Source organism: Pogoniulus pusillus, chromosome Z (assembly GCF_015220805.1).
Source record: "Pogoniulus pusillus isolate bPogPus1 chromosome Z, bPogPus1.pri, whole genome shotgun sequence".
NCBI classification, from domain to species: domain Eukaryota; kingdom Metazoa; phylum Chordata; class Aves; order Piciformes; family Lybiidae; genus Pogoniulus; species Pogoniulus pusillus.
In genome coordinates, this window is record NC_087309.1 from 73997946 (window position 1) to 74023287 (window position 25342).

General features: G+C 41.2%; 1 protein-coding gene across 2 annotated transcripts in view; it reads right to left on the bottom strand.

Annotated features, from left to right (window-relative positions):
* TLE1 (TLE family member 1, transcriptional corepressor) overlaps positions 1-19452 on the bottom strand; it is a 103694-nt gene extending 84242 nt beyond the window's left edge. For both annotated transcript variants that reach the window (XM_064176272.1, XM_064176273.1), the window contains exons 1-4: positions 18206-19452; positions 17536-17636; positions 15904-15967; positions 15771-15815 (exon numbers count right to left, since the gene is read on the bottom strand). In XM_064176272.1, the coding sequence (XP_064032342.1) occupies positions 15771-15815; positions 15904-15967; positions 17536-17636; positions 18206-18229 (234 nt within the window). In that variant the 5' untranslated portion in view covers positions 18230-19452. The remainder of the gene's footprint in view (positions 1-15770; positions 15816-15903; positions 15968-17535; positions 17637-18205) is intronic.
* Between the last annotated feature and the right edge of the window lie 5890 nt (positions 19453-25342).

The following is a 25342-nucleotide window of genomic DNA, read 5'->3' on the forward strand; positions in this document are numbered from 1 at the left end:
GCTGAGGACTATTGGGCCTTCCATGAAGTGACACACAAAAATCTATATGAAGAAACTCTTCCAAAGGACTAGGATGAAAATATCGCTAACTCATCTGCTGAGCCTTCCCCTTAGCCTTCAAATCATCCTGAGCTGATTTTGTTTGGGTGGTTTGTTGCCTTTTTTTTTCCCAGGTGAAAACACCTTTCTCTCTCTCTTGTAAACTGAAATTCCCACCCAACCAAAGCCTGGCATTTGACACATCTATTCCAAAATTTTTTGAAGACAAGAGTCTCCGAAGTCCTTCTGAGATGGTATCTTCCTAGGACAAAAAGTTTGCCTACAAATAAGGGCAATGATATGATAGTGGCTTCACAGCGAGGTTTTTTGCCCCCGTGACATGAGGAACAGATCCCTGTTCTTACCAGAAAGGTACCACAGTACCACAATAGTCTGTTTTCATTTTGCTTGGGCCATAACCATAAGAATCCATCGTTCTGTGTGTGGCCTTTAGTACTGGTACCACACAGATAGCAGCAAAGGCAATACAATGACATATACGAATGTAACTTTTATCAGACAACTATCACAAAATCCTACTGCACTTTGTGTCTGCCAACAAGAACAAAAAATCCCCACACATATGATTGAGAGACAACTGTGCTCTAAACAGCATTTTCCCACATATCTAGGATGCCTCTTCAGAAAGTAAGGTATGTCAGCAATAGATAGACTGTTACATAGCAATCTGGTTGCCTTAGGTTTAGATAAAATGTTTGGAGTCAAATAAGATAACCACCCTAGACCAATGGGATTATCTTTATTTTCAGGACAGAAGCTAAGAGAAGTCACAGCAGATGGTATGAGGAAAAAATAAAAAGTACTTTTGGTGTCTAATGAAAAGTTCTTAGGCTTGTACAGTCTACACAGAAGTTTCCCTCTAACACCAAAATAACTTAATGTAGTTGTAAAAAAATCCTTATTATAGTTGTGAGAAAGAAAAAAAAAATTGATTTGTAGTAGAAGCTATAAAACGTGCAAGCTGTCTATGCTAATGGGTTTTCCTGCACAGCTCCCAGGTATCTGAGTTTCACTGTAATAAAAGAGCATACAGGACAGCCCACAGTAAGACAGGAGAATGAGATGTCATGCAATTACTACCAGTCCCAAAATAGACTGATTTTTCGTTATTGCTGTTACTATTACTTACACTTCTTTCCTAAGGAAGGGGGGGAGCATAATCAACTTCCCCCTTTTTTCAGTCACCTTTCAAATTGACTCAGTAGTATCATACCTGGCAATTGAACTGAAAGGAAACTGAAAAGATTCCATACTTCATAACAAAAGTCTGCTTACATTTAAAAGGCAGTTTGCATACTAGCACCATTTCTTCATGTACAATTATATTTCATCCACCCTTATTTACAATTTAAATCATATTTGTTATCTAGCAGGTTGAGAAAATTACATTTTAACACACAATTCATCTAATCTTGCTCATCAGGAGTTTTAAGATTTTGTTTCCAAAGCTGAAGGATCTTTCATTACTCTAAATACAAATGTAGCTGTTAAGAAAATGTATGTTCACCTTTCAGTGTGAAATATCTTCGCATACATATATACGTCCACGCATACACACCCATGCATTTGTGTGTCTGCACGTACACAAATTAATTCTTGAAAGCAAGAAACATTTTGAAGAAGCGTAGGAGAGCTTCATTAATGAGGACTAGACAGCAGTAACTGGTGGCATTTTATTCCAGATTCAGGACTCATGCATTTGAAAATCTTTTTAAAAAGCTACTTATCAGTTACTTCTAGAGGCCTTTGAATATAACATTGCTATTATATAGCTGCTGATCTTGAGACATATAGGGCAGACGAATGAGTAAACAAAAGAAAGTTCTGCCGAAAGCTGCTCAAGTGTAAGACAAACATGACTAATTGTCTCTATTCTTTGGCTCCTTGGAAAAGCGGGCTGTAGAAGCTTGGATTCCTCACGAAAGCCCTCCTAGCTCTATGGCAGCTCTTAGTAAAGCATCTGAAGTGCACTTAATTGTTTGTGTTCTTAATGCAGGGCCTCTTGAATACATTCATTTTTAATAGAGGACTTGAGTGCGGGACCTATCAAAGGACAACAGAGCTGCATCATTCACTGTTTCTTGCTGTTGTAATGACTGCCTTTTCATTTACTTGCAAATGGCAAGTTTGTCAGACCACTGAATGAAGTGCTGCCCCTCTTTCTCAAGTATCATTAAAAATGAACATGAAGGAATTCAGCTGCATTTTGTAAAATTAAGTTGAGCCAACAGTTTCTCTCCCTCCACTAATGTAATATTTTGCTTCTGTTCCATTTAATTAAGAACTCAAATGTTTTGACCCAAAAACTGACAAACTCAAGTGTTTGTACTTAGATTTGCCTCTCATTAAGGTGAATTATTAATAAAAAGGACAATTGGACTAGCCAGTAAATATATAGTATTAATTTAAACCAGTAACTTTAACAAGCATCTAAGAAAATTTGCAGATCATTTTCCATTTTGACAACCAATACTTTCCAAAGCATCACAAAATACATTATAAAATTAATAAGATTTCTTAAACAACTACAGCTTTTTTGCACTGGAATGAAAGGAACTTTACAGTAAAGTACACAAACTGACACATCTAACCACTAATGCTGGAATCCTCAGCTTACAGAAGCCACTACTCTCAGTGGCGAATGCAACCTTTCTCTGAGGAGAACTAATCACCTTTCAGCTTCAGAGATTTCAACAGCAGTAATTTTTGTTTTGTTCCAATCAGTGCCTACCATATAGGTTCCTGTATTGCCCTTAGCTATACCATCCATAGTGATTCAAATAAAAAAAAAAACATGTTATTAACAACTGGTTGTATTGTGACAATTTCTGTAAGTGCTGAGGCTCCTCAAAGCTGTATAGACATAGTAAAGATGTCTATTGTACATCAAAAACTTGTTATTCGCTCCTGCAAACTCAATTTCCTGTATCACAATGTTAGATAGGTGAAAACACACTTTAGTTCTTGACAGACTTACATATTCTCATTTATTACACTGACATTTACTTAGTTATTTCAAGTTTGAGAATCACATATCTCATTAGATTGGAAAGAATATGGCTTAGGAACATGACTAAAAGTAAAGCAAGAAAATCCAAAGTTCTGATGATAGCTAAAAAAGCCTGTCCTAATCTATTCTTTTCAAGCAAAATAATCACAGAATCAGTCTTTAGTGCAGAGAGAGAATACTCTGAAATCACATGCAGAAATTGAAAAATCTTTAGAAGGTAATTCTTAAGTACTCTGCTTCCACTTACACTTTCAACAAGTAGAAAGCCAAGTACAGCACTGAATTCCTTCTGGAAGAACATAACAGACTTCCTGCCATTTACAGCACGTAACACAGTAATCCGCTAGGGAGTAAAGGTCAGTGTTGCACTGTTGGTCATTATTCAGTCATTTATCTGTGGTAGGGATGAGAAGAAAATCAAAGGCTATGAGAATGCTGCAAATGCCTTGACCTCAGACCAATTTTCACATCTAACAAACATATGGATAAAAGCCCTATTTATGGAACACACATGACTATTTCAAAAACCCCTGGTGCAAGGCAGAAATGCCAAATACTACATTTGGGAAGTCCTCGGGTAAGAAACTGCACGTGTGCGTTTTAGTCCTGAACTGAAGTTTAGTATTCATTAAGTATTTTAATTTTTTCCATCAGATCATTTATACAAGCTGTACACTCAAGTGATGTAGCTTTAGATTTTTGTGGTTGAGACCCAAGATAACAAAAAAACCCACATATTTGCAGAGCAATTGCAAAAAAGAAACATTTCGCTGTGCTTAGCTCTCTGCATGCTTTGCTAGAAACTCAAGCACTTCAAAAAGTCTGTTGCTAAGACCTCATGAGATGAGAGGGTGTTGGAGGTATAACTAAATCTCAAAACTTAAGTATTCAAAAGCCTCAAATGATTACAGGTAGCATTCTATGAACCTTGCCATTCATGGGTTATTGAATCCACACTGAGCACTGATACATATGTGTATTATTAATGCCCTTTTATTTAAAACTAACACAAAACTGTCTGTTTCAGCAATGGCTGCAAACAAACAAATGTTTGTTTCAGCAATGGCTGCAAATAAATAAATAAAGGAAATATGCCATTCACAAGTTTAGGCCCCCAAAGTATATCAATGTCAAACAATAGCGTGTCAAGCAAAGATTCAATTCAGGTAAGTGCCACTGCCAAATTGTCTTGTTCCCAAATGTGCCTTAAGATTATTTTATTGCTTAAAATTTAATTTGTTCCAACTCACATCTCCATGACAACGTTGGCTAACCCTGCAAATCATTTGGGTAATTGGATATCTTATCTTTCTATTGCTCTCAAATCAAATAATTCTGCTAGAACTGCAGCAGCCAATCAAATTTACAGGCCTCTTGAGTAATTGATTTGCACAAGTAGCCACATTCATCTCCCCTTTACTGCCATATTAACCATGCTGCAATAAACTCTGGAAGTTGGTCTTCAAACTCTATTTTAAATTATAAACACTATAATTACTAATATTCTCACCAATAGGAGGCGATGAGAAGGTTTATTCTCAACAGCTACTTGAAATTCAATCTGACAAGCGGCAGTGGGTAGCATTCATTGCAGCAGCTGTAACAATCTCTGTATTTTGAGTGCAAACTGTCAGTTTAACGTGACTTATTAACAAATACAGCTTTCCCACTGCCTCACATTTTCACTACTTATTTTAATTGCAAGGTCAGCCACTACAAGATGACATTAAAACCTCAGAAGACTGTCATGAAAAATCCTTAGCTATGAAAAAAAGCATACACCACCATACTGCAAGTGAGAGCGGAAGAAATAACAGAAATACTGATAGAATAAAGCCTCAAAATGATAATGCTGCAGAATGCCAAATAGTTTCCAATGTGAAATACAGGGAGGTTTGTTTTGCGTTTTTTGTTGGTCTTTTGTTTGGTTGTCCTTTTTTTTTTAATTCAGTATCTAACCTAGTTATCTGAATCCTCTTAGATGTCAGTTTAAATTACAGAAAGATCATGTTAATTTAAATGTAAACTACATAGGATGCATGAGTCAGCAGCTATACTTGACAAACATCTAGTACAGGTTTGGACTTCACTGAGCTGTAAAGTGAAGTGACTCAATATATTTCAGATGTCGAATTTCAATGTTTTCTAAAATAATAGAGAGGCTGCTGTGTAGCTTACAATAATCCACTGTATCTAACTGCCCATACCATTTGCAGCTGTAAATCTTGTTGAATTCAAGCCAATGGGCAACAAAGAAGCTGTTGTCAAGACGGTAAACCATTTCTTTCACAAATCCCATGTCACCACTCAACACTAAACTTGGCTAAACAGGGTAGTTACCACATTTCTCTTTTAATCCAACTTTCGTCCATCTTGCTTAAGCATTCACTACCTCAAAAGGTGTCCTTATCCAAATTTTAGTTCCACAGCTTACTTTCCATGCCTAACATAACCTTCAATACACAGCAAACTTATTAAAGCTCTGAAGTGAGAACACAGCTTTATTTCACTATTACTTTTACCTTGTTTTCCAGTTAGATTCCATGAGATGCTGAGGCTGACTCCAAACCAGATAAGGTCTTACCACTTTTGGTTTCAGTGGCAGATATTTGTTCAGTCATGCTGGATTCAGACTTGTCTAACTATCTTAACCAATTATCCAAGCAGAAAACATTACTGGAATAGGAAGGAAAGTACAAGCCTAGTACACCACCTTACCCTCAATTTTAATAGACTTCATAGGAGATACCCATCAGTTAACAGCCCAGAATACCAGAAGAACCAAGCTAGGAGCAGAGGTTTTGGGGAGAAGCAACTTCCTATAGAATGAACTCCCCTCTTCCATAGGACTGCATTCTCATATGCTCTTAAGGTACTCTGTAAGAAGCATGGTCTCCAAAATCTTCCATCATGTTTTGAATTACTGTCCTTGGGGACATTATAATTTACTCTATACAAGTGAACGATACACTACACTACACCAGAACAAGAAGGAGAAATGAAAGTAAAAGAAAGGAGATAAAAAAGCAGTGTATCTTAACTGCTACATCTCTATCAAAAGAGAGCCTTTTTTGCCTTTTCATTTGGTATAGGACATTTTACTACTGCTGGACTCAAACAGTATGCATGTCTAACAAAAAAGAAAAGGAGACACTTTAAAGGGCTTGGGGGGCTGGGGGGATCATATGCCTCATTCATTAGTACGTTAGAAATTATTACCAAATTAAACTTAAGCAAGTCAGTCGTGCACACTTTTGCATCCTAAATAAGTTAAACTTCAGGTGCCATGAGGTGAATGACTAATAAATAACACATTAAGAAGACTAACAATGTTTGTTACTAACAAGCAGAATTCACCATTGTACCAGATTATGAAAGAACTGTGGAAACAAAGAAGATTTTTATTACATGGGAAAAAAAAAGTCTAGCTATTTTTCAGCAGCACTCTGGGAACATGTCAATAAATTTTTTCTGCCATTTGGTCATTTAAAAAAAATGTATTCTGTTGCTCATAAAATAGAAAAACTAATAACAATATTATCTAAATTACATTCTAATAGAGAAGAACTGATTATCAATCTCAATCAAATCACTTTCTATTTCAACAGCTTCACAGCTTATCACTGGAACAAGAAAGGAGACTGAAAAAACAAGTAAGACTTCAAGAAAGGAAATGTTAACTGGTAAAAATCAACTTTATAGGATTGTTACTGAGGAGGGAGATAAAACAGCATTATGAAAAGTTGGTATTTTCTTTACAAAACAGTATTAAGGACATGGGTAACAGTCCCAGAAGGGACAGAGAAAACAGGAAGAATTGTTACAAATTAAGTTACAAAATTTTAATTGACTTTGTACAAACAGCAAAACATACAGGTCAGGTGAAGTGTACGAACATACACATCACAAACACGTATTTTTAACGGCGCCTGTAGTGAGCAACACTTCACCTGAAACTATGGCTCTACAGGTTGGAGTATTTAGAGAACAACAAAAATAACCTAAACCACCAACAAAAAGCTCAGTTCCCTTGATATGGTCACACCACACTGAAAAAGCCAGGAAGTGTGTATTTCTTCCCTTTGTTTTAACTACACAAGAATCATCAACAACCACTTATGATACTAGTTACATTAAGGTCAACACCGTGGCTTCAACAGAAAAGTAACAGATAAAAGCAATCCCAGTAAAACATCTTCAAACTGACTAGGGCTCATGAAATAGAGAGCCCATTGGTGAAGACTGATCAGCTAGCTGGCACCCTGCAAACTCCAAGTGGATAGGAAACTACGAAAAGGCAGTACCTGAAGACAGAAAACAGCCTGTGAAGGAGCAAAGAGACCCCTGCTTAATTACTACTCCTGAACTCTGGAACATTAAAAAGCCTCTTACCCATACACATTTAGGTGAAAAGGGAATATAAATCACAACTCTAGTATTTTTCAGACGTAAACAATCTGAATTATGAAATGTCCAAAAAAGTAGTTATGGCTAAGAGAGGCAGATGATGGTAATGTCTTTACTAAGAATTTGACACTCGCAGCAATATAAAGAGCAACACAACCAGCACAGCTAAAACTTCACAGGAGCAAGTATAAAACTCTTTGACAATTAAACCATCTATGAATACATGCTTTCAAGTATATCCCACTAACAAGCATAAAGATCTCCTTGTTTGTTCTAATCCTTAATTTGCAGAGAGCTTCAAGACAAAAAAGAATATTCTGGAGAATAGTTTCAGAATTCGCTCCGCAGTGAATAAAAAATTAACTACAGAGGAAAAAGGATAGGGATAAAAAGGGATAAAGAACCATAGCATGCCTAGACAGGAACATAAAGGAAATAATGGGCCAGGAAGGAATGTCTCAGTCACAGCAGACCAGGAGTGAAACACAAGTCAATTGCATGCTGTTGCAAAAAAAAGCTGCCACCACACTAAGACATAACCACGTAAACATTCTGTGCTGCACTTACTTTGGGTTAGGAGACATTCAGAGAATTAACACTAGACTGCACAAGTACGCAAAACAGTTCTAGAAAGCGAAACCCTATCCAAACTGAAAAAAACAGTTGAAGCTCCAACAGGAAAGAGTGAAGTTGTAACAGATGAAGCACTTCAAGAGCAAGAATATAAATGCACTTTGCTACCTAGAGAGCTTGCTAGTCACCACTACTGTCAAGACTTTGTAACAGATAGGACAAGCACCCAATCAGCAATGACAATGGAAACAGCAAGTCCTACTATCATACCAAGAGGCACAGATGCTTTTTAGTGATGCCATTTTACAGTTCCTATTTTGATATAAAGAAATAAGCCATGAGGTTTTCATCAGTGTTGTTTGATTTTGTGTTTGCTTAGCTGGCAATTTGTGTACATTATTTGAGGTCACAAACACTTAGTTGTTGGTTAAGGCTGGAAACCTTATAACCAGAGCAACTACCTCCAAACTCATACACAAAGAACTGCTTCCTAAAAAAAAAAGTTGTAAATGGAAATTGTTCTGGCAACACTACAAATACGTTTTTATATTAGTTATTTTTCCCAAGAAAACACGAAGTTTTCACTCCCTCCCCACCTTCAGGACTTAATTCAAACTTCTACATGCAAAAAAAGTTGAGATCATCTTACATCAAGCAGAGAGCAGAGTTATTCTAGGGGCTTCAGACGACCTAAATTCACAAATAGGCAGATCATAACAATGTCCCAGTTTAAGACATCCTTTAATTTTATTGAACTAACAAAAGCAGGTTTCCTCAGAGACTTACATACCTAATTAAGGTGGATCTGAACAAGTATACCCATTTTTACTTTTCTTCTCCAAAACGGAGAGTTATCTTTTTGGTTTTGCTTGCTAGTCCATAGAAGCCTTTAAAATGGCACATAAAGAGGTGGCAGCTTTTTGTACTCTAAATCAATTTTATCCTGAGCCATCAACTACATGCTCCTGTACAGAGAAAGAACAGTCTTTCCTTCCTAATTCAAAAATCCATACTACCATTGCCCTTGCAAACTGCTAAACAAACAGTATCGGCAATTCACTTGTGTTCTGTAATGTATTTATTGCAAATCCCAACAGCTTGCCTCCTAATGGAGTTTTGCATTGTATCTGGTTTTGTCAATACACTGACTGGTCACCTTATAAGTAAGTTGCTTTGACTAACTCTTTACACAAACATCAAAAAGCTTCATGAGAAATAAAAAGACTGATTAGGGAAAAAACAGAACATCCATGCTGACAGGGGAAAAAGAAAAAAAAGCAAAGCACTGAAAAAAAACAAACCAAACAAACACTACATGAAAACACAAATTAACTTCAGTTTTCTGGTTTGCTATCACATAGCTGGAAAGGCTGGCTAGCTCTTCAGATCACCTAAGAAGTACAAAGTATTTCCAGATAAGCAACTATAATGCAAAGTTTAACCAACACTTCTCAAAGAACTTTAATCTGTAATTTAACTACTTGTGTTAATTTATACAGAGGTGAAGAGCATCAAGAAAAGGTGAGAGAGCAACTGAGCCAAACCTAGTGGTTGGGGAAAGGGAAGGCAGAAGAGGGAAAAATCCAGGAAACACATGTGATAACAAAACATGGTTCATCTGCACCCATGGAACTGTGTGTACTTCTAGTCCACTCATTTCACATGCCAAGTTAAAATGATCAAGGTTAAGGGGAAAGCAAGGCAGATGATCAAAAGCAGCCACACAACTATGTAGGCTCAGACCACCTAATAGAGTCAACCCAGGTGAGTTACAACAGACACAGAAAATAGAGTGCATTGAAAAAAAGCAGCTGGACATTAACCATTTGTCTATGTTGAGAATTAGGGATCATCAAATAAAGACATCGGAAATCAGGTTCAAAGCAAACAAAGGGTAGTTTCATCCTACAAGCGAGACAAGCACCTCTCCACCGAACGACAGCCAGGGTTAGAAAGCAGTTCTGCAGGAGGGCACAGGCGTCTTGGGGGACAAGTTGAATAGGCATCAGATTCACAGCTTTGTGTTGAGGGAAGCCTGCATCTCATACTGGGATAACAGTGTAACTGTAATCTGTTCCCCTTGCTAGGCAAAATGGAAGATATTGCCAAACTGGCACAAGTCACTAAGCAATGCCAGTAAGATGATCAGAGAATCAGTGTGGTGTAGCAGGAAGAAGTTACATTTATTTAGTCTCAAGAACAGGAGGAGAAAAAGGACAGTAGATCAGACAGAGAGTACTACGCCAGTCTTCCTAGAGGGGCACAGCAGAAGAACAAAAGGCAGGCAATGGTGATCAGTGCAGAAAGACAAAGTTTCAGTTAGTGAATGAAAAAATTAATCACAATGAAGACAGATCAAACACTGGAAAGCGTTGCCAAGAGATGTCATGCAAGATTACTTGCACAAAATACTTTAGATGGAAATTTCACACTTGCAAAAGCATAGGCTGAAAGTTCAGGCTGAACAAGAGACCAGCTTGCAAGTTCTTCAAGAGCACTGCCTATAAGTAATCATAATGACGGACTGCTAAATTAGCTGTTTTACAATTACGTTTCGAAACCAAGAATTTTCCGTGTCAGGTGTTGCTTTTCTCCTTTCTAAAAAGAACTATGCAAACAACTACTATTGCTGAGCTACATTCACAGTGTGATGCAAAAGACTGAAATAGTAATGTTTGACATAACTGCCATTAGATATGCCTAAATCTTCCCTAAAGTCGAAAAATAAACTCCTTAGTCCTACTCAATGTTGTTATATTTTTTTAACCATTACTATGCAGTTGTCAATAAACACCAGTTAACCTAAATGTGTTTTTAAAGGCTTTTATTACATACCAACCTATTATCAAATATAGAAGATCCTATCTTCCATTTTGCACAGAAGACGCAATGCAGCTTTAGCCCTTTGCTACACTTAAGTGCTAGTCAGGTGGGAGGAAAGGCAATCCAAATGCTCAGCTTGGTTTGGTCTACCAGTACAAGCAAGAAAATTAAGCTTTGTCCCTGGAATGTATTGCAATAGAAGGGTACTGCACATTCACAAAGCATCTTCCCTTCTTCTCACTTCAAAAACCAGCAAGACATGTTTTTGCTCGCTTTAACCAATCTGTAAGATGTATCAGACATAACTGCCTAAGTTCCAGCAACAAAAGGTTAAGTTTAACAATGCAGCTGGTAGAAAAGCATTTTCTCACTCCCTTTACAGTTCTGTGGGGAACATGAAATCTGATAGACCAAGTCTAAAAATGTGATAGCATCAGGCAGTATTTAACATACGTGAAGTGTTTATAGACCGTGACATACTTCCAGATTTAAACTTTATATGGATCTGACATAATAGATGATACATAAAAATAGGTGACCTAAAAGCTGTATGGAGACATATTTCACACAGTGCTCTAAGACTGTCAGGTAACTCCTTTTCACAATAAGCTTCAATGCGGCCTAGAAGTCCAGAAAGCTGAAATCTAATGACTTCAAATTGGACACTCCAGCTGAGGCTGAAGTGGCTGCACCAATGATACGACAGTATTAATTCAGAAACCAGGTATTTGTCAAGTAAGTACCATGTCCATTATAAGTATCATCTCTGTATGAAATTTAACATTTTGGTTTTTAATTAAAACCAGGGTTTGCATGTTTTGTGTGGCAGTGCCAACTGCAAACTTGCTGCACACCACCAAACCTTAAGGACTGATAAAATTTTCATTCCAGTAATTACAATTATTGGAAAAGAAGGAAATCTTTCAACAGCAGACATCCTTCTCAGGTGCTGCTAACTAAACTAGTTAATTCCCTTCTATATAACTCATTCCTGAAAACTAACCTTCTAATGACATATTAGCCAAAAATTCTGTTCTTTGCTACAGAGTATTAGAAATTATCTCACAAAGCAGTCCTAGCTAAAAGAGATGTCTAACTCTTGTACAATCCATCGACATAATACAGTTTGGGAGTTTGTACACTTTTCTGTAAGAGGCAAGGTAGTGAATGACAGATCTGCCTCCAGGCAAGTGAGAGATCACAATAAGACACACAAAGACAAGAGAAACCCACACACTGTAATAGTTTATATAGTCTGCTACAACTGTTTCAGCAGTGCTGAATTTTTGTTTCTTTGGCTGCCTGCCACCGAACAAAAACTAATCTTGCCTCTAAACAATCTAGGCATTAAACACACAGGAAGCCTTATCTTCTGACTTACGACACAAAACAGAGATGGTGAAAAAAAAGAGGTGCTGCCCTAAAAGCCAAGAGCAGCAACTATTTAAGTACAGAGGGATTTTTTAAACCCAACCAATTCTACATATTGGCAGTAGTTGTCCACTCATCCACAGATGTCACACTGGTGAAAATGTGACCTGGACAGTATAACAAAGGTTAAGACCACACAAAATATTCTTATTCTTCCTGTTTTGAAAACAATATGAAAGAAAGTGTATCTATCCTAAATGAATCCTTGGGTACTTGTTACTATTTCAGGTATGCAATATCTATTAACTACTCACTTTAAAATAATTTCTCTGAAAGCAGTTTAAGAATTCACCCACAACATCCTCCTCAGAACTAACATTTGAAAGTCTTTTTTTTAATACTAAAACAAGATCAAAAACCAACAAACAAAAAAAGCTCAACGTGCAACCAGCCACAAATATGCCAAAAGAGATTATTCTTTGACCACTGTTCTGACAGGAGGCTGTAAAACAGTAGCAGCTCAATTTAAGTAAATGGTTATGCAATGAAACACTACAAAGTGCTAAAGTTGTGAGGGTATGAAGGAAGCTTTAACATAGCCATTTCTGGACTCATATGCAATATAATTAAGTGGAAAGCTCTGTACTACAGATGTTCATATACAGAAACTCCACCTCAATTAAGTTTATAACAACATTCAAGTCCTGACTAATTCTGTTTTAGTCAAATTATAAGTGTATCAAATTAAATGAAGAGGGAATTGTTGATGGAATTCAAATTTCCAAACGTTTCACATGCAGTCAAAATGCACTTGATTTTATTGAAGTGATTCTACCTTAACACACCAAACTGCAAAAAGCAACACTGCTGCAATGCAATTTTTTTGTTTTTCAATCAGCAGACCAAGCATTCAGTTTGAAGGGCTTCACACCGAGCGAGCGCAGCATCCACGCAGGAGGTAGGCCTTAAAAACATTAAAGCTTGTTCAGTGGAAAGTTTCCCCATCACTGCACTTTTCAGTAACAAAGATGTTGTCAGAAATGACAATTTTTCCTGTCCCCTGATGACGCCTTGCTAGCATTTGGTTATAAGCCATAAAGCAGGAATAATTTCAGCCTGTCAGGAGTCTAGCTAATGCCCAGTTTCCCCCTAGAGAGAATTCCTGTCAAATGTAATGAGAGCTCCAAAGGCCCTCTCTACAACATAATGAGCACTTAGGCCATGCTAGTGATCAGCCAGCAAAAAGCACCAATTTGAGCCTGGCTACACCCTTGGGGCTAGACATCACCAGTTTTAATAAGAATTATGGTTACTATCTGCCAGAAGCCTCCTCTGAACTTATCATTACCAGCGGAAATTCTGAAGAATGTCATTGGTACATTCTGTTTCCTGTAACCAAAGAACATCTACATAGCAAACTGTAACACCCTTTCGTATCCTCATTGAAGGCATCTACATCAAGAGTCTTTAACATGAAAGTGCTACTTCTATTAGAAGTTAGAGTAACTTAAAAAGCACAGTATGAGAGAATCCTATCCAAAGAAATGTATTTGTCTTCAAAAGCTTATTCTTTCCTTACCAGTGTACACAGAGCAAGTATGTTCTACTCTCTCTAGCTAGAATCAGCACAGATACAGTGCTGTCATAAATTAAAAACACTGCTGAATTATCACTGCCTACTAGGTATGAAATTATAGTTGCCATACATACAGAACACCAAACATTTGCAATACACAGATGGTAAGGTCAAAGGGGAAACTTCAGCTCTAGCACTCCACTTTTGTGGGCTTAACCGATTTTACATAAAGTTGATTCCTAGTACATTTACTGAAGCCACGTGTTCTCGTAAAAAGGACTGAAAACAGCATTTAATTTGTACCAGGTAAATCTCCTATACAGATCTTGGCTTCCTCAAGAGATTACAGTATTCCAAAAGGGCATGGGGCAAGAGGTACAAACTAGAACAGGAGGTTGCACTTGAATTTAAGAAGAAACTTCTTTACTTTGAGGGTGATGGAGCACTGTAGAGGCTGCCCAGAGAGGTTGTGAAGGCTCCTCTAGAGACTTTCAAAATCCACCTGGATGTGTTCTCTTGCAATCTTACCAAGGCTTCAGCTGGAGGGTTGAAGTAGATAATCTCCAGAGGTCCCTTCCAACACCTACCATTCTATGAAAACTTTTTTTAGGGGAAAAAAAAAATCCAAGAAAGAAATCTCTAAATCACAAAGCCTGCAGAAGCCACCTCACTGGAAAAGCTAACATTGTTCTAAAACAGATGACTAATATAGCTACAGTACAGAACCAAGTTAAACATCATTTTAGTTGTTTCCATGTAGCTGTTTGGAGCACTACTTTTTCATTCTAATTAACAAAACAGAAACAAAGCAAAACTAAAACAGACAAAAATTCCAAACAAAACAAAACCAATGACAAGAAGATTGGCATGTTTCGTCTTTTACCAACATTTTGTAACCAAGCAAGCATACCTCTAAAAACCATGAGAATACCTACCCATCTTTGCAGACACAAAGTTATTATGGAATTACTACTATATCACCTTATCAAATACAATTTTTAGGAGAAAACAAAACAAACAAAAGAAATAAAAATCAAAGAGTTTAGAGTTACAAAAGGAAAATCCAACTCTACAATCCACTTGCTTAATCAAAGTCTCTGAATATACTGAAGACCCTAAGCCTGAACTAATCAATTTCTCTGCTGTGCCCTACCCAGTCAGCCATGCTCTTTAATTTAATGAAACAAGAGTTTTAGATTAAATAGCACATACATCTCAAGAAAGAATTGCACTGTTGCACTTTGAAATGTGTCCAACTGTGCAACTTCATCTAATGATAATTTTTTTTCAAGAGGCCATCGATTTCTAAAAGACTTTTTGTACCAGCATCTTGATTAAAAAGTGAATGTCAGCATATCTACAGAATACTTACACCTTGCCATTAATGCTTTATTTGGCAGACAATGAGTGCTCAATTGAGGGTCCTCTGGGCTGAGCAATCATTTAGGTTCTCTTCTCTTATGAGGTCCTTAGTGTCGTGTTCAATACCCTTTTTATTCACCATTATAGTGGCAGTAAGTGTGAATTTTATAGGAACTTGCAAACTCATAACTAGAGCTTTCCAAGTCACTAATCTTTTCACGCCTTTAAATGCAAAGGATTTGAAGATATCACTACATGTGCTACACATACATAAGACCAGTTCTAAATATCAAATGATATACCACTAATAAAACCATATAAAACACTGAACTATATATTTGAAACAACCGACACAAGACATTTTCTATTTTTGCTAACATCATTCAGGACCAATAACCAGAAACCCTTGTCACTAAGCCTAACCTGTACCTCACTGTGACAGCAGGTGGGCAGATGTTTAATCATCACAGTTACAAATCAGCCTACTGATGCAAACACACGATACAATCATCCAAAGACAAACAGAACAGCTTTTAAACACACTAGATGGACTTCAGATTTTGTAGTTTAGAAAACAAAATGCCTTACCTGCTTGTGCATTTCAATATTTAATCCATACGACATTTCGTAATACTGCAAATAAAGAAGTATACATTATTCTCTTATGCTGACTTACTTTATACTAGGAGATGTCTAACAAAGAAAAATCATTTAGACTTACCATCACATAGTGCCTCTGCATTTCTGTCTTTTCACTTGCCAGTTTCTCACATTCCAATTTAAGGCTATAAAATAGATCACACTTTAATGTAACTTATGTCACTTGTTTTGACATTTACACATTTTATTTGCATTTTGACAGAAACACCTAATTAAAAATCTTCAGACTAACATGAAAATACAAAAGGCTTCATTCATACTTTAAATACAAAGGCTACACAGAAAATTTACACAATATTCCATGGATGCTCTGTGAACCCCATACTGTTTCCAGAGCCCAAACATATCCAATCTTCTTGCTTTGAAAAAGAGCTCTTACAAAGCGCTACAGCTTTCAAGCTATAACAGGAGTTTCTTCAAAGTACTGATTAATAATAAAATAGAGGTATTTCTTCGTGTAAGACAATATTGCCAAGTAACACCATTCAAGTTTACTATCACAACTAGAGTAGGTCTATAATTCCTAACCATAAGTATATGCTAGTTAATATTACCTTGCCCAAGGCTTGAAAAATCAGTGATCTTACGGCTATCATTTACAAGCAACTTGGTTTACTGTTTTTCTTTATATAAATTAAAAGATGCATTTGACACTTGCATATCTCATCAGTAACAATGGTTTACATTTGACTACTTTAACTGAGGGTAAAGCCTCAACATTCCAAACTAATTTAGACACTAATAAGCATTCTTGGGAACACTTGGTAAGCAGATCTTGTTTTTTCCTTCTCCTTTTACAGATGGAAGTTGGAAGTTTATAGTTTACACTGCATTTCTAAAGTAATAAATAGCTTAAACAAGTTAACCATTTTAGGTAAGGCTATGACAACAATACCATAGGTAAGAAAAAGGAAGCCTAATCAAAAGCAAGCATTTTCTAATGGGAAAACTTGCAATTTTTTTATTCCTATCCAAACTTTGCAATTGCATTTAAGTACCAAACTAAGGAATGATTAAGGCCCTTCAGTAGCCATTGCCTTGTATACGGTAAGAACCCACACCCTAAATATCTGCAGGGACTTCTGCAGCGAGCGCAAACACAAGAGTGTCTAAAGGGTAAAAGCAATCAGAGACGCATGCCACAGCTTCAGTAGTCATGTCAATTTCATGGTACTACTCTAGTACTTGTGCGCTTTAAAAGTCTCTCATGGCTCTTTACACACTGAACACTGGCATTTTACTAATCTTTGCGTTGACGCTACACAAACAGTAAGCACGAGAATAAGTCTCATTAGCGCAGCTCTTCTCTCGAAATATTTTTTTTAAATCTTCCACGTAAGGTTCCCTAACACTTTGGGTATGTAAAACTGCACACAACCGCCGAATCTCTGCAGCTTAGACAGCACCACGCATTCGCAGCTGCTCGGGCGGAACCGCGCAGGGCAGCCTCGTCGGGTGAGCGCCCTGTCCTCTGGGCAAACCCCACTACTGCTGGGAACCGAGGCTTCCCGTTGCCAGTCTTCAACAACCCGGCCGGCAAAGGGCGATGGTGCGGAGAGAGCCGGTCCTGCGGCGAGGTTCAGCCACGACGCTGTACGCCCCCACCTGGTCGTGGCCATTCAGTGCAGTCCCCCGTGCCCGGCAGGGGATGGGGCAACAACCCCCAGCCCCGAGGCGCCCCGCCGGCGCTCACCTGTGGTACTGCGCCTGGAGGAACTGGAACTCCTCCTTGATGCGATCCAACGACTCCGGTATGGTGAATTTGAAAGGCTGTCCTGCAGCCTGGTGCGGGGTCTGAGGCGGCGGCCGGCACGGGAAAGAGAGGCACGTTCAGACACAGTGCAGCCGCCCCGTAGGGAGGGGGTGTGCGGCGCTATTCACCGCGGCCGGGCTAGGGATGGAGGGAAGCAAGGGTGGCAAGGATGGAGACCCCAGCCCGCCCCACCCGACACCGCCGTGGGTCCCTGCGCACTCGTTACCCACCTTCCCGTCTCTCATCTGCGAGGGCGAGAGGCTAACTGCACAACTGGAGCCGCTCCGGTTCCTACCCGCCCGATTCTGCTACCGGCGTCTACATGAAAGTGGGGCGTGCAGGCTCCTCCCCGTCGACCCCCGGCGCGGGGGCACAGCCCGGGAGCCACTCTCGGCGGGGAGAGGGATAATGCCCGGCCCGGCAGCCAACCCTCGCCGCCATTCCCAAGGTGGGTAAGTTACCCACGAAACAAATGGGGGAGGGGGCGCGCAGACAGGCAAGATGCACCACTCAAGCCAGGAGCGAACAAACTTGGGAGTCGCCCGCCCTGCCCGCGCCGCGCTCCCCAGCCAACCTACCACTTCGGAGCGGCGGCCTGGGCAATACTTACGGGATGCCGGCTCTGGGGAAACATGGCTCTGGCCGTGGCGGAGTTCTCTCGCAGTACGTTTCTCGCGAAAAGCCCCCTGCCCTCTCAAGGCTTCACACCCAGGGCGCCGAGCGGGTAGGAGTGGCGACACCCGCCGGCCGCCTTCCTTCCGCTGCGGGCAAGAGTGAGAGCAAGGCGCCGCTCAATGTCCCCGCCGCCGTGACATCCTTCGACTGCGGCGCCCTTTGTTGCTGTTGTTCCAGGGAGAACTGTGGGTGCCCAGAGACGAACGGGCCGCACTCCGGACGGTCACAGAGCTCCGCGCACCTCTGGCAGCGTTGCGGCCGGTGGGCGGCTCCCACAGTGCCTGGTCGCGGCACGACTGGACCCGACGGGGCGGGGAGCGCGGCGAGCGCGGCGGCCAGCCCGCCGTTCGAGAGAGTATCTTTTCTCGGGCTTGCAAGTTGCCGATGCAATCCTAAAGCCGGAAACCTTATACGGAGACAACTGCTCTCCCCACTTCTGCCTCTCGCCAAGAGAGGAAAATCCACCCGGGGAAAGTGGAACAGTCCGCGGAGGGACTGTAGGAAGCCGAGGGGGCGCGAGAAAGTCTTCCGGGAGTGCCACGCTCCCGGGCGTCGGCGGAGGGGCCAGGTCCTCGGCAAGACAGGGAGCGATGAACAAGAGAGGAAGGCGGGATGAGGAGCAAGGGGGCGGAGGAGAGGCGCTACACTGCCAACCCCGGTCGGAGCAGCTCTAGTAGCACATGCACGAAACGCAGGAAGACAGAGGAGGGGGCTCCACAAACGCAGCAGATTCCTCCGTTACTTGCAGGGAGGCTAAAAAGAAAAACGAAAGCCCTCAGAATTCCCACTGGCCCGATCGGCCAAGCCGTCCGCCCCGTCGCGGGATGAGGGGTAAGGGGCAGAATGAAGAAAAAAATATAAAAGCGTTCGTATCGGGGCTAAATCTGACGGGAAGTTTCTTCGTGCAGCCTCTGGGCAAGCGCTCATCGGATTGCTGCTCGCCTCACCCGAGCGCAGTACATCGCGGCGGCATCAGCAGTAGCAGCATCCTCATCCTCTTCCGCCGCGCTGCCCGACTTGCCGACCTGGGGTGAAGTTCTCGGCGGCTGCAAAATCCGGACACGAGCGGCGGGAAACACTGTCGGCTTCCTTTCTCCCTGCTCTCCGCGAGGATGGAAGGAAAGGGGCAGCTAGAGTGGCCCGGCGGGACTGGCGCGCGGCAGCGGGCGAGCAGGGCGCGCCGTACTTACCCGCGCCGCTTACATTAGCACGCGGTTTCACACTCCGCCAGCTAACCAACCACTCGGCTCCGCCTACACCGCCGCCGGGAGTTGGGCTGCCGCCCCTGCTAGCCAGTTACTGGCTACGGAACCAACGTGGGCCGGTGACGAAGGCCCGCCCCACGGACCAATGCGAGATCCTGAGCTCCTCCGCCTCTTAGCCTTTCGCTGGGAACCATGTCTAGTCGAGCGGCAGGAGAGCTGCGAGCCGGCCAATAGCAGGGCGTGGAGCGGGCAAAGCCGCGAGGAGGAGGGGAAGGTCTGTGGGAAGGCGCACGGGGAGGCTGAGCTGTCAATCAAAGTAACGTGGGGCTCGCGGGTCGGGGGGTAGGGCTGCCGCGGTGCGGGCGCTTTGTTCGCGTGGCGCCTGCGTGCGTGTTTTGCTCGGGCTGTCGGGCCCGCGGCGGAGCGAGTCATCTCACTTAGCTGGTGTGTAGCGCATCGTGCCAGAGCTCGTTCCAGGCCCAGCCATGGCCCCTGAGCTCGCCAAAGGCTGCTTTCCCAAGGAGCTCTGCGACCCACCCAGTGGCTGGGAGCTGCCCCGGACCCCGCCTCTGTTTGCTGATGGGTGCTGGCATTGCTTCCGTCATTCCCTGCAGCTAGCTACGAGGATGCACGGCCCGGCTGCAGCTGTGAGAGTGCCCAAACTTACTTGTCCCGAGAACTTACTTTCTAACTCAAACTGGCATTTAACAGCGCTTTTCCCCGGCTTACTTGCGTGACCACGCTAGTGGCGTAAATAGTACCTGCTGACAGTGCTCTCAACTCTACAGAAAATACCATAAGGAAGGATAAAAAGTTGTCAGCATTACCTGCATCACTCAAAAAGGCCAACGGGTTAGACTCAGCCTCTGAACAGACAGACGTTGATGTTGTCCTTCAGTGAAAATTGACAGTATTTGTGAGAAAAGCCTACAACAGAAAAGCCACCAAAGACTTTACTGTTCTAAGTGGTTTACAGGCCCACATCAGGTAGATAAGGGTCAAACAAACCTTGTATGTGACTGAGGTGACAAACTGTGACACAGCTTGCAGTGCACTGGGAAATAGCCATCACAACGTATCCTCTATTAACAACCACGTTATTCGTGGCAACATCGCACAACGAATCATAGAATCATAGAATTGTAGAATCAACCAGATTGGAAGAGACCTCCAAGATCATCCAGTCCAACCTATCACCCAGCCCTATCCAATCAACTAGACCATGGCACTAAGTGCCCCATCCAGTCTTTTCTTGAACACCTCCAGGGACAATGACTCCACCACCTCCCCAGGCAGCCCATTCCAATGGCAAATCACTCTCTCTGTGAAGAACTTCTTCCTAACATCCAGCCTATACCTACCCCGGCACAACTTGAGACTGTGTCCTCTTGTTCTATTGCTGGTTACCTGGGAGAAGAGGCCACCCCCCACCTGGCTACAATGTCCCTTCAGGTAGTTGTAGACAGTAATAAGATCACCCCTGAGCCTCCTCTTCTCCAGGCTAAACAGCCCCATCTCCCTCAGCCTCTCTTCATAGGATTTGTGTTCCAGGCCCTTCACCAGCTTTGTTGCCCTTCTCTGGACACATTCCAGCACCTCAACATCTTTCTTGAATTGAGGGGCCCAGAACTGGACACAGTACTCAAGGAGTGGCCTGACCAGTTGTGATGGTTTGGGCTCTTACCCGCCCCCACACACTTTGTAGGTACCCAGCTAACTCAGACGGACCCTGGGAATATAGATGAAGCAATTTATTTACAGCTAGCAGAATTTACAAACAGCTATTTACAATATATACAGTTATATACAATTATATACAGAAATATACAAAGGATAAACAATACAAAAGCACAACTCCCCTCCCAGAAACCTGAGTCCCCAGGAGGGGCTTTCAAACCACCCCAACACCTCCCCCCGGCCCTCTCAACCTTACCCCAGTTCTCAGGAAGAAGAGAGGTGCAGCCAAGAGATTAGGGAGCAAGGTTAGAAAGCAGTGATGTTAGAAAGATGTGTCTTGGTCTAAGGCAAAAGCAAGAGAAAGACAAAATGGAGAAAAAGTCTTTCTTCTTCCCAGAGTTCTCAGCGAGACTGTGAGAGAAGTTGACATCAATTGTTTTCATTTCACTGCCTGTTATCTAGTTCTTTTACCAAAATATCCCAGCTTGCTTCTAACTGGCACACCAGTGCTGAGTACAGGGGAAGAATAACCTCCCTCATCCTACTGGCCACACTGTTCCTGATGCAGGCCAGGATGCCATTGGCTCTCTTGGCCACCTGGGCACATTGCTGGCTCATCTTCAGCTTACTATCTATCAGTACCCCCAGGTCCCTTTCCTCCTGGCTGCTCTCCAGCCACTCTGTCCCCAGCCTGTAGTGCTGCTTGGGGTTGTTGTGGCCAAAGTGCAGAACCCTGCACTTGGCCTTGTTAAATCTCATCCCTTTGGCCTCTGCCCACCCATCCAGCCTGTCCAGGTCCCTCTGCAGGGCTCTCCTACCTTCCAACAGATCAACACCTGCTCCTAGCTTGGTGTCATCTGCAAACTTACTGATGCTGGACTCAATCCCCTCGTCCAGGTCATCAGTAAAGATATTGAACAGGACTGTGCCCAGCACTGATCTTTGGGGAACACCACTAGTGACTGGCTGCCAACTGGATGTGGCACCATTCACCACCACTCTCTGAGCTCTGCCATCCAGCCAGTTCTTAACCCATATCAGAGTGAATCTGTCCAAACCATGAGCTGCCAGCTTGGCTAGGAGCTTCTTGTGGCAGACAATGTCAAAAGCTTTGCTGAAGTCCAAGTAGACTACATCCACAGCCTTCCCCACATTCACCAGGCGGGTAACCTGATCATAAAAGGAGATCAGGTTGGTGAGGCAGGACCTGCCCTTCCTAAACCCGTGCTGGCTGGGAAGTGTACCATACTGGTATCTTCAGACATAAAATAATGTCTCAAGACTATTTATGTTGTTAATACACCTGTATACTACCTAAAAAAGATTCCTTAAAATGTGGCATCACATCACTTAGGTGCATTAAAGGGAATTCTAGAATTTGCATTTTCTTATCATTTCTCATTATGCTTACCTAGTGTGTAATTACTAATTTAGTAATTACTCATTATGCTTACTTAAGTGGATACACTTGTTTAGAATGGTATTATGCTTCATTTTACATCCTGTATACATTTTGATACAAGATTTGCTGCAATACCCAGATACAGGTTACTCACTGTAAGTGCTCATTTCAGTACTATGATATTCCCACTTTTACATAGAAACAACCAAAGGAAAAGAAACAAACTTGGTCTTTTGCAGTGAAGTTTGGAAGTCATTTTGCCTCTTGAGATTCATGTAAATCTCTCTGCATTTGTGTCCTTGTGCACGTAGGTTTTGTGCATGTATCTGTACCTGTAGATGTTTGCACCTATACATATATATATATATATATGTTCGTATTTATAATTAATATGATAACATCTTTGTGAATTCATAAACAAATGTGAAGACTTCTGACATTTTTGAGATGAAGCAAAACACGCGTACTAGTGACCTTTAGTGCATTGTGGTTCCTAGGACAGGATTTTAAAGTTTTTGGATGTTCCATGTGCAACTAATGCTTCTAAAGTGCCTAGATCTTCAGATGAAAGATGCCATAAAAATGCATTCTATTATTACAAACCTTTTTTGTGTGTGTATCTAATAATTGTGGTGTCTCTAATAGCTTAAAACCTAAGTTCAGTTGTACATTGCTTAACCTGCTGACACAAGTTGTTGATATTACCAGATGTGGCACTCAGGAAAAACTACTATGCCTTGGAACATTTTTTTTTTTTTTTTTTTAATTACTCAGCTACATGAAACTTGAAATGTCTTGTAATCTTTACTCATCATCATTAAAATACTTCAAGGCATGTTTTAACAGAAACAGAAGAGTTCTTTTTCCATGTTTTTCTCTAGTTTTTGTTTTATTCTGTGGGTTATTTTTATTTTTCAAAATTTGGTGGTGGTGTTTTGAGTGTATAAGTGTGTGTTTCCTTTACATGCATGTTTGCTTTTCTTTGTTTAGGGGTTTCTGATTTTGTATGAGTTTGTTTGAGTTTGGTTTTTTGTTTGTTTTCTTCCTTTGAGGGGGAGGTGGGTTTTGTTGTTATGGTATTTTGGGGATTTGAGCTTTGTTTATTTGAGGTCCTTTCAAATTTCTACCTTTCTTCCAAATTCATTCTTTCTTTCTAAATAACTTCCTTCCAAATTCCTTCCTTCCTTCTCAATTGCTTCCTTCAAACTCCTTCCATATTCCTTCCTTCTGAATTCCTTCCTTCGTAGTTCATTCCTTCCTTCCTAATTTCTTAATTTCTTACTTCTTACTTTCAAATTCCTTCCTTCCAAATTCCTTCCTTCCTTCCTTCTTTCTGAATACCTTCCTTTAGAATTGTGAGGGGATTATTCAAAATTAATAATTTATATTAATTTTGATATCCAGGTGATGATTGGTAATAACCATGAAAACTGTTTATTAACTTCAAAACTTGCCAGAAACTTATTAACAGGGTCAAAAATGCACAGGTTGGAAATTTATACATACAGGACACAGGCAAACCTAGATCACTTACTTCTTAAAGTGGCAAATGCAAATATTACACTGGAAGAGGCTTTTAAGTATTTACTCACAAAATCATTACCTGATCGTGGGGGCTAGCCACAGTCCAGACAGTGCCCAAATGGTTTCAGGGAACTCTGTCTTGAGACTTGATTCTTCCTAGGCTTCTGGGGAAAGGAGGTAAACAATCTCTGACCTTGTGTCCTGGCTCTTCTGGCTGATCTGTGTATCTCCAGGACTTCTAGTCTTAGCAGGAAGACTTTGAGGTGTAGGCAGAATGCAATGCAGTGTGCAGTCTCAGCACAATGTCATGCTGGGGGTTATGCAAGCTGACTGCGTGCAGGCATTTGGAGCCTGTTTCTGGTAAACTTTCCAGGCAAATTGAGGATGCAAAATGTGGTGGCAGCAGCCCCCATGCTACTGCTTATCCTTTTTATCAATATCCAGCCCATGACTAGTGGGGCATTGGACATAGATCAGCCAATTGGAATGGCACCTTGCTTCTTAACCTCTTGGCTGAACCTCCATTCTTCCTTGGGACTGGGGTAAGGTTGAGAGGGGTAGGGGAAAGGTGGAAGCATGGTTGAGAGCCCCTCCTGGGGCCTCAGGTTTCTGGGAGGGGAGTTGTGTTTCTGTATTACCTTCTACCTTGTATATTTCTTTATATAACTGCATATACTGTAAATATCTGCTTGTATATTCTGCTAAGATGTAAATAATAACCTTCATTCAATTTCCAGAGCTGGCTGAGTCTAGTCTGGGTGATTTCCAAAGTGTGTGTATGGGGGTAGCATCCAAACCATCACACTTCCTTCCTGCCTTCCTGCCTTCCTTCCCTCCAAAGTCCTTCCTTCCAAATTCTTTCCTAATTCCTTCCAAATTCCTTTTGAATTATTTCCAAATTCCTTCTTTCCTTGCAAATTCATTCAGAATTCCTTCATTATTTCTGAATTACTTCAATTAGAATTCCTTCTTTCCTTCATTCCAAATAACTTCCTTCCAAATTCCATACTTCCTTCCCGCCTGCCTTCCAAATTCCAAATTCTTTCTTTCCAAATTCCTTCCTCCCTTCTGAATTCCTTCCTTCCAAACTCCTGCCTTCCTTCTGAATTCTTTTCATCCAAATTCATTCCCCCCGAAATCTTCCTTCTGAATTACACCCTTTCTTCCAAATTTCTTCCTTCTGTATTTTCCTCTCTGAATTCCTTTGTTCTGAATTCCTTCCTTCCTTTCAAATTCCTTCCTTCTGATGTAATTCCTTCTGAAT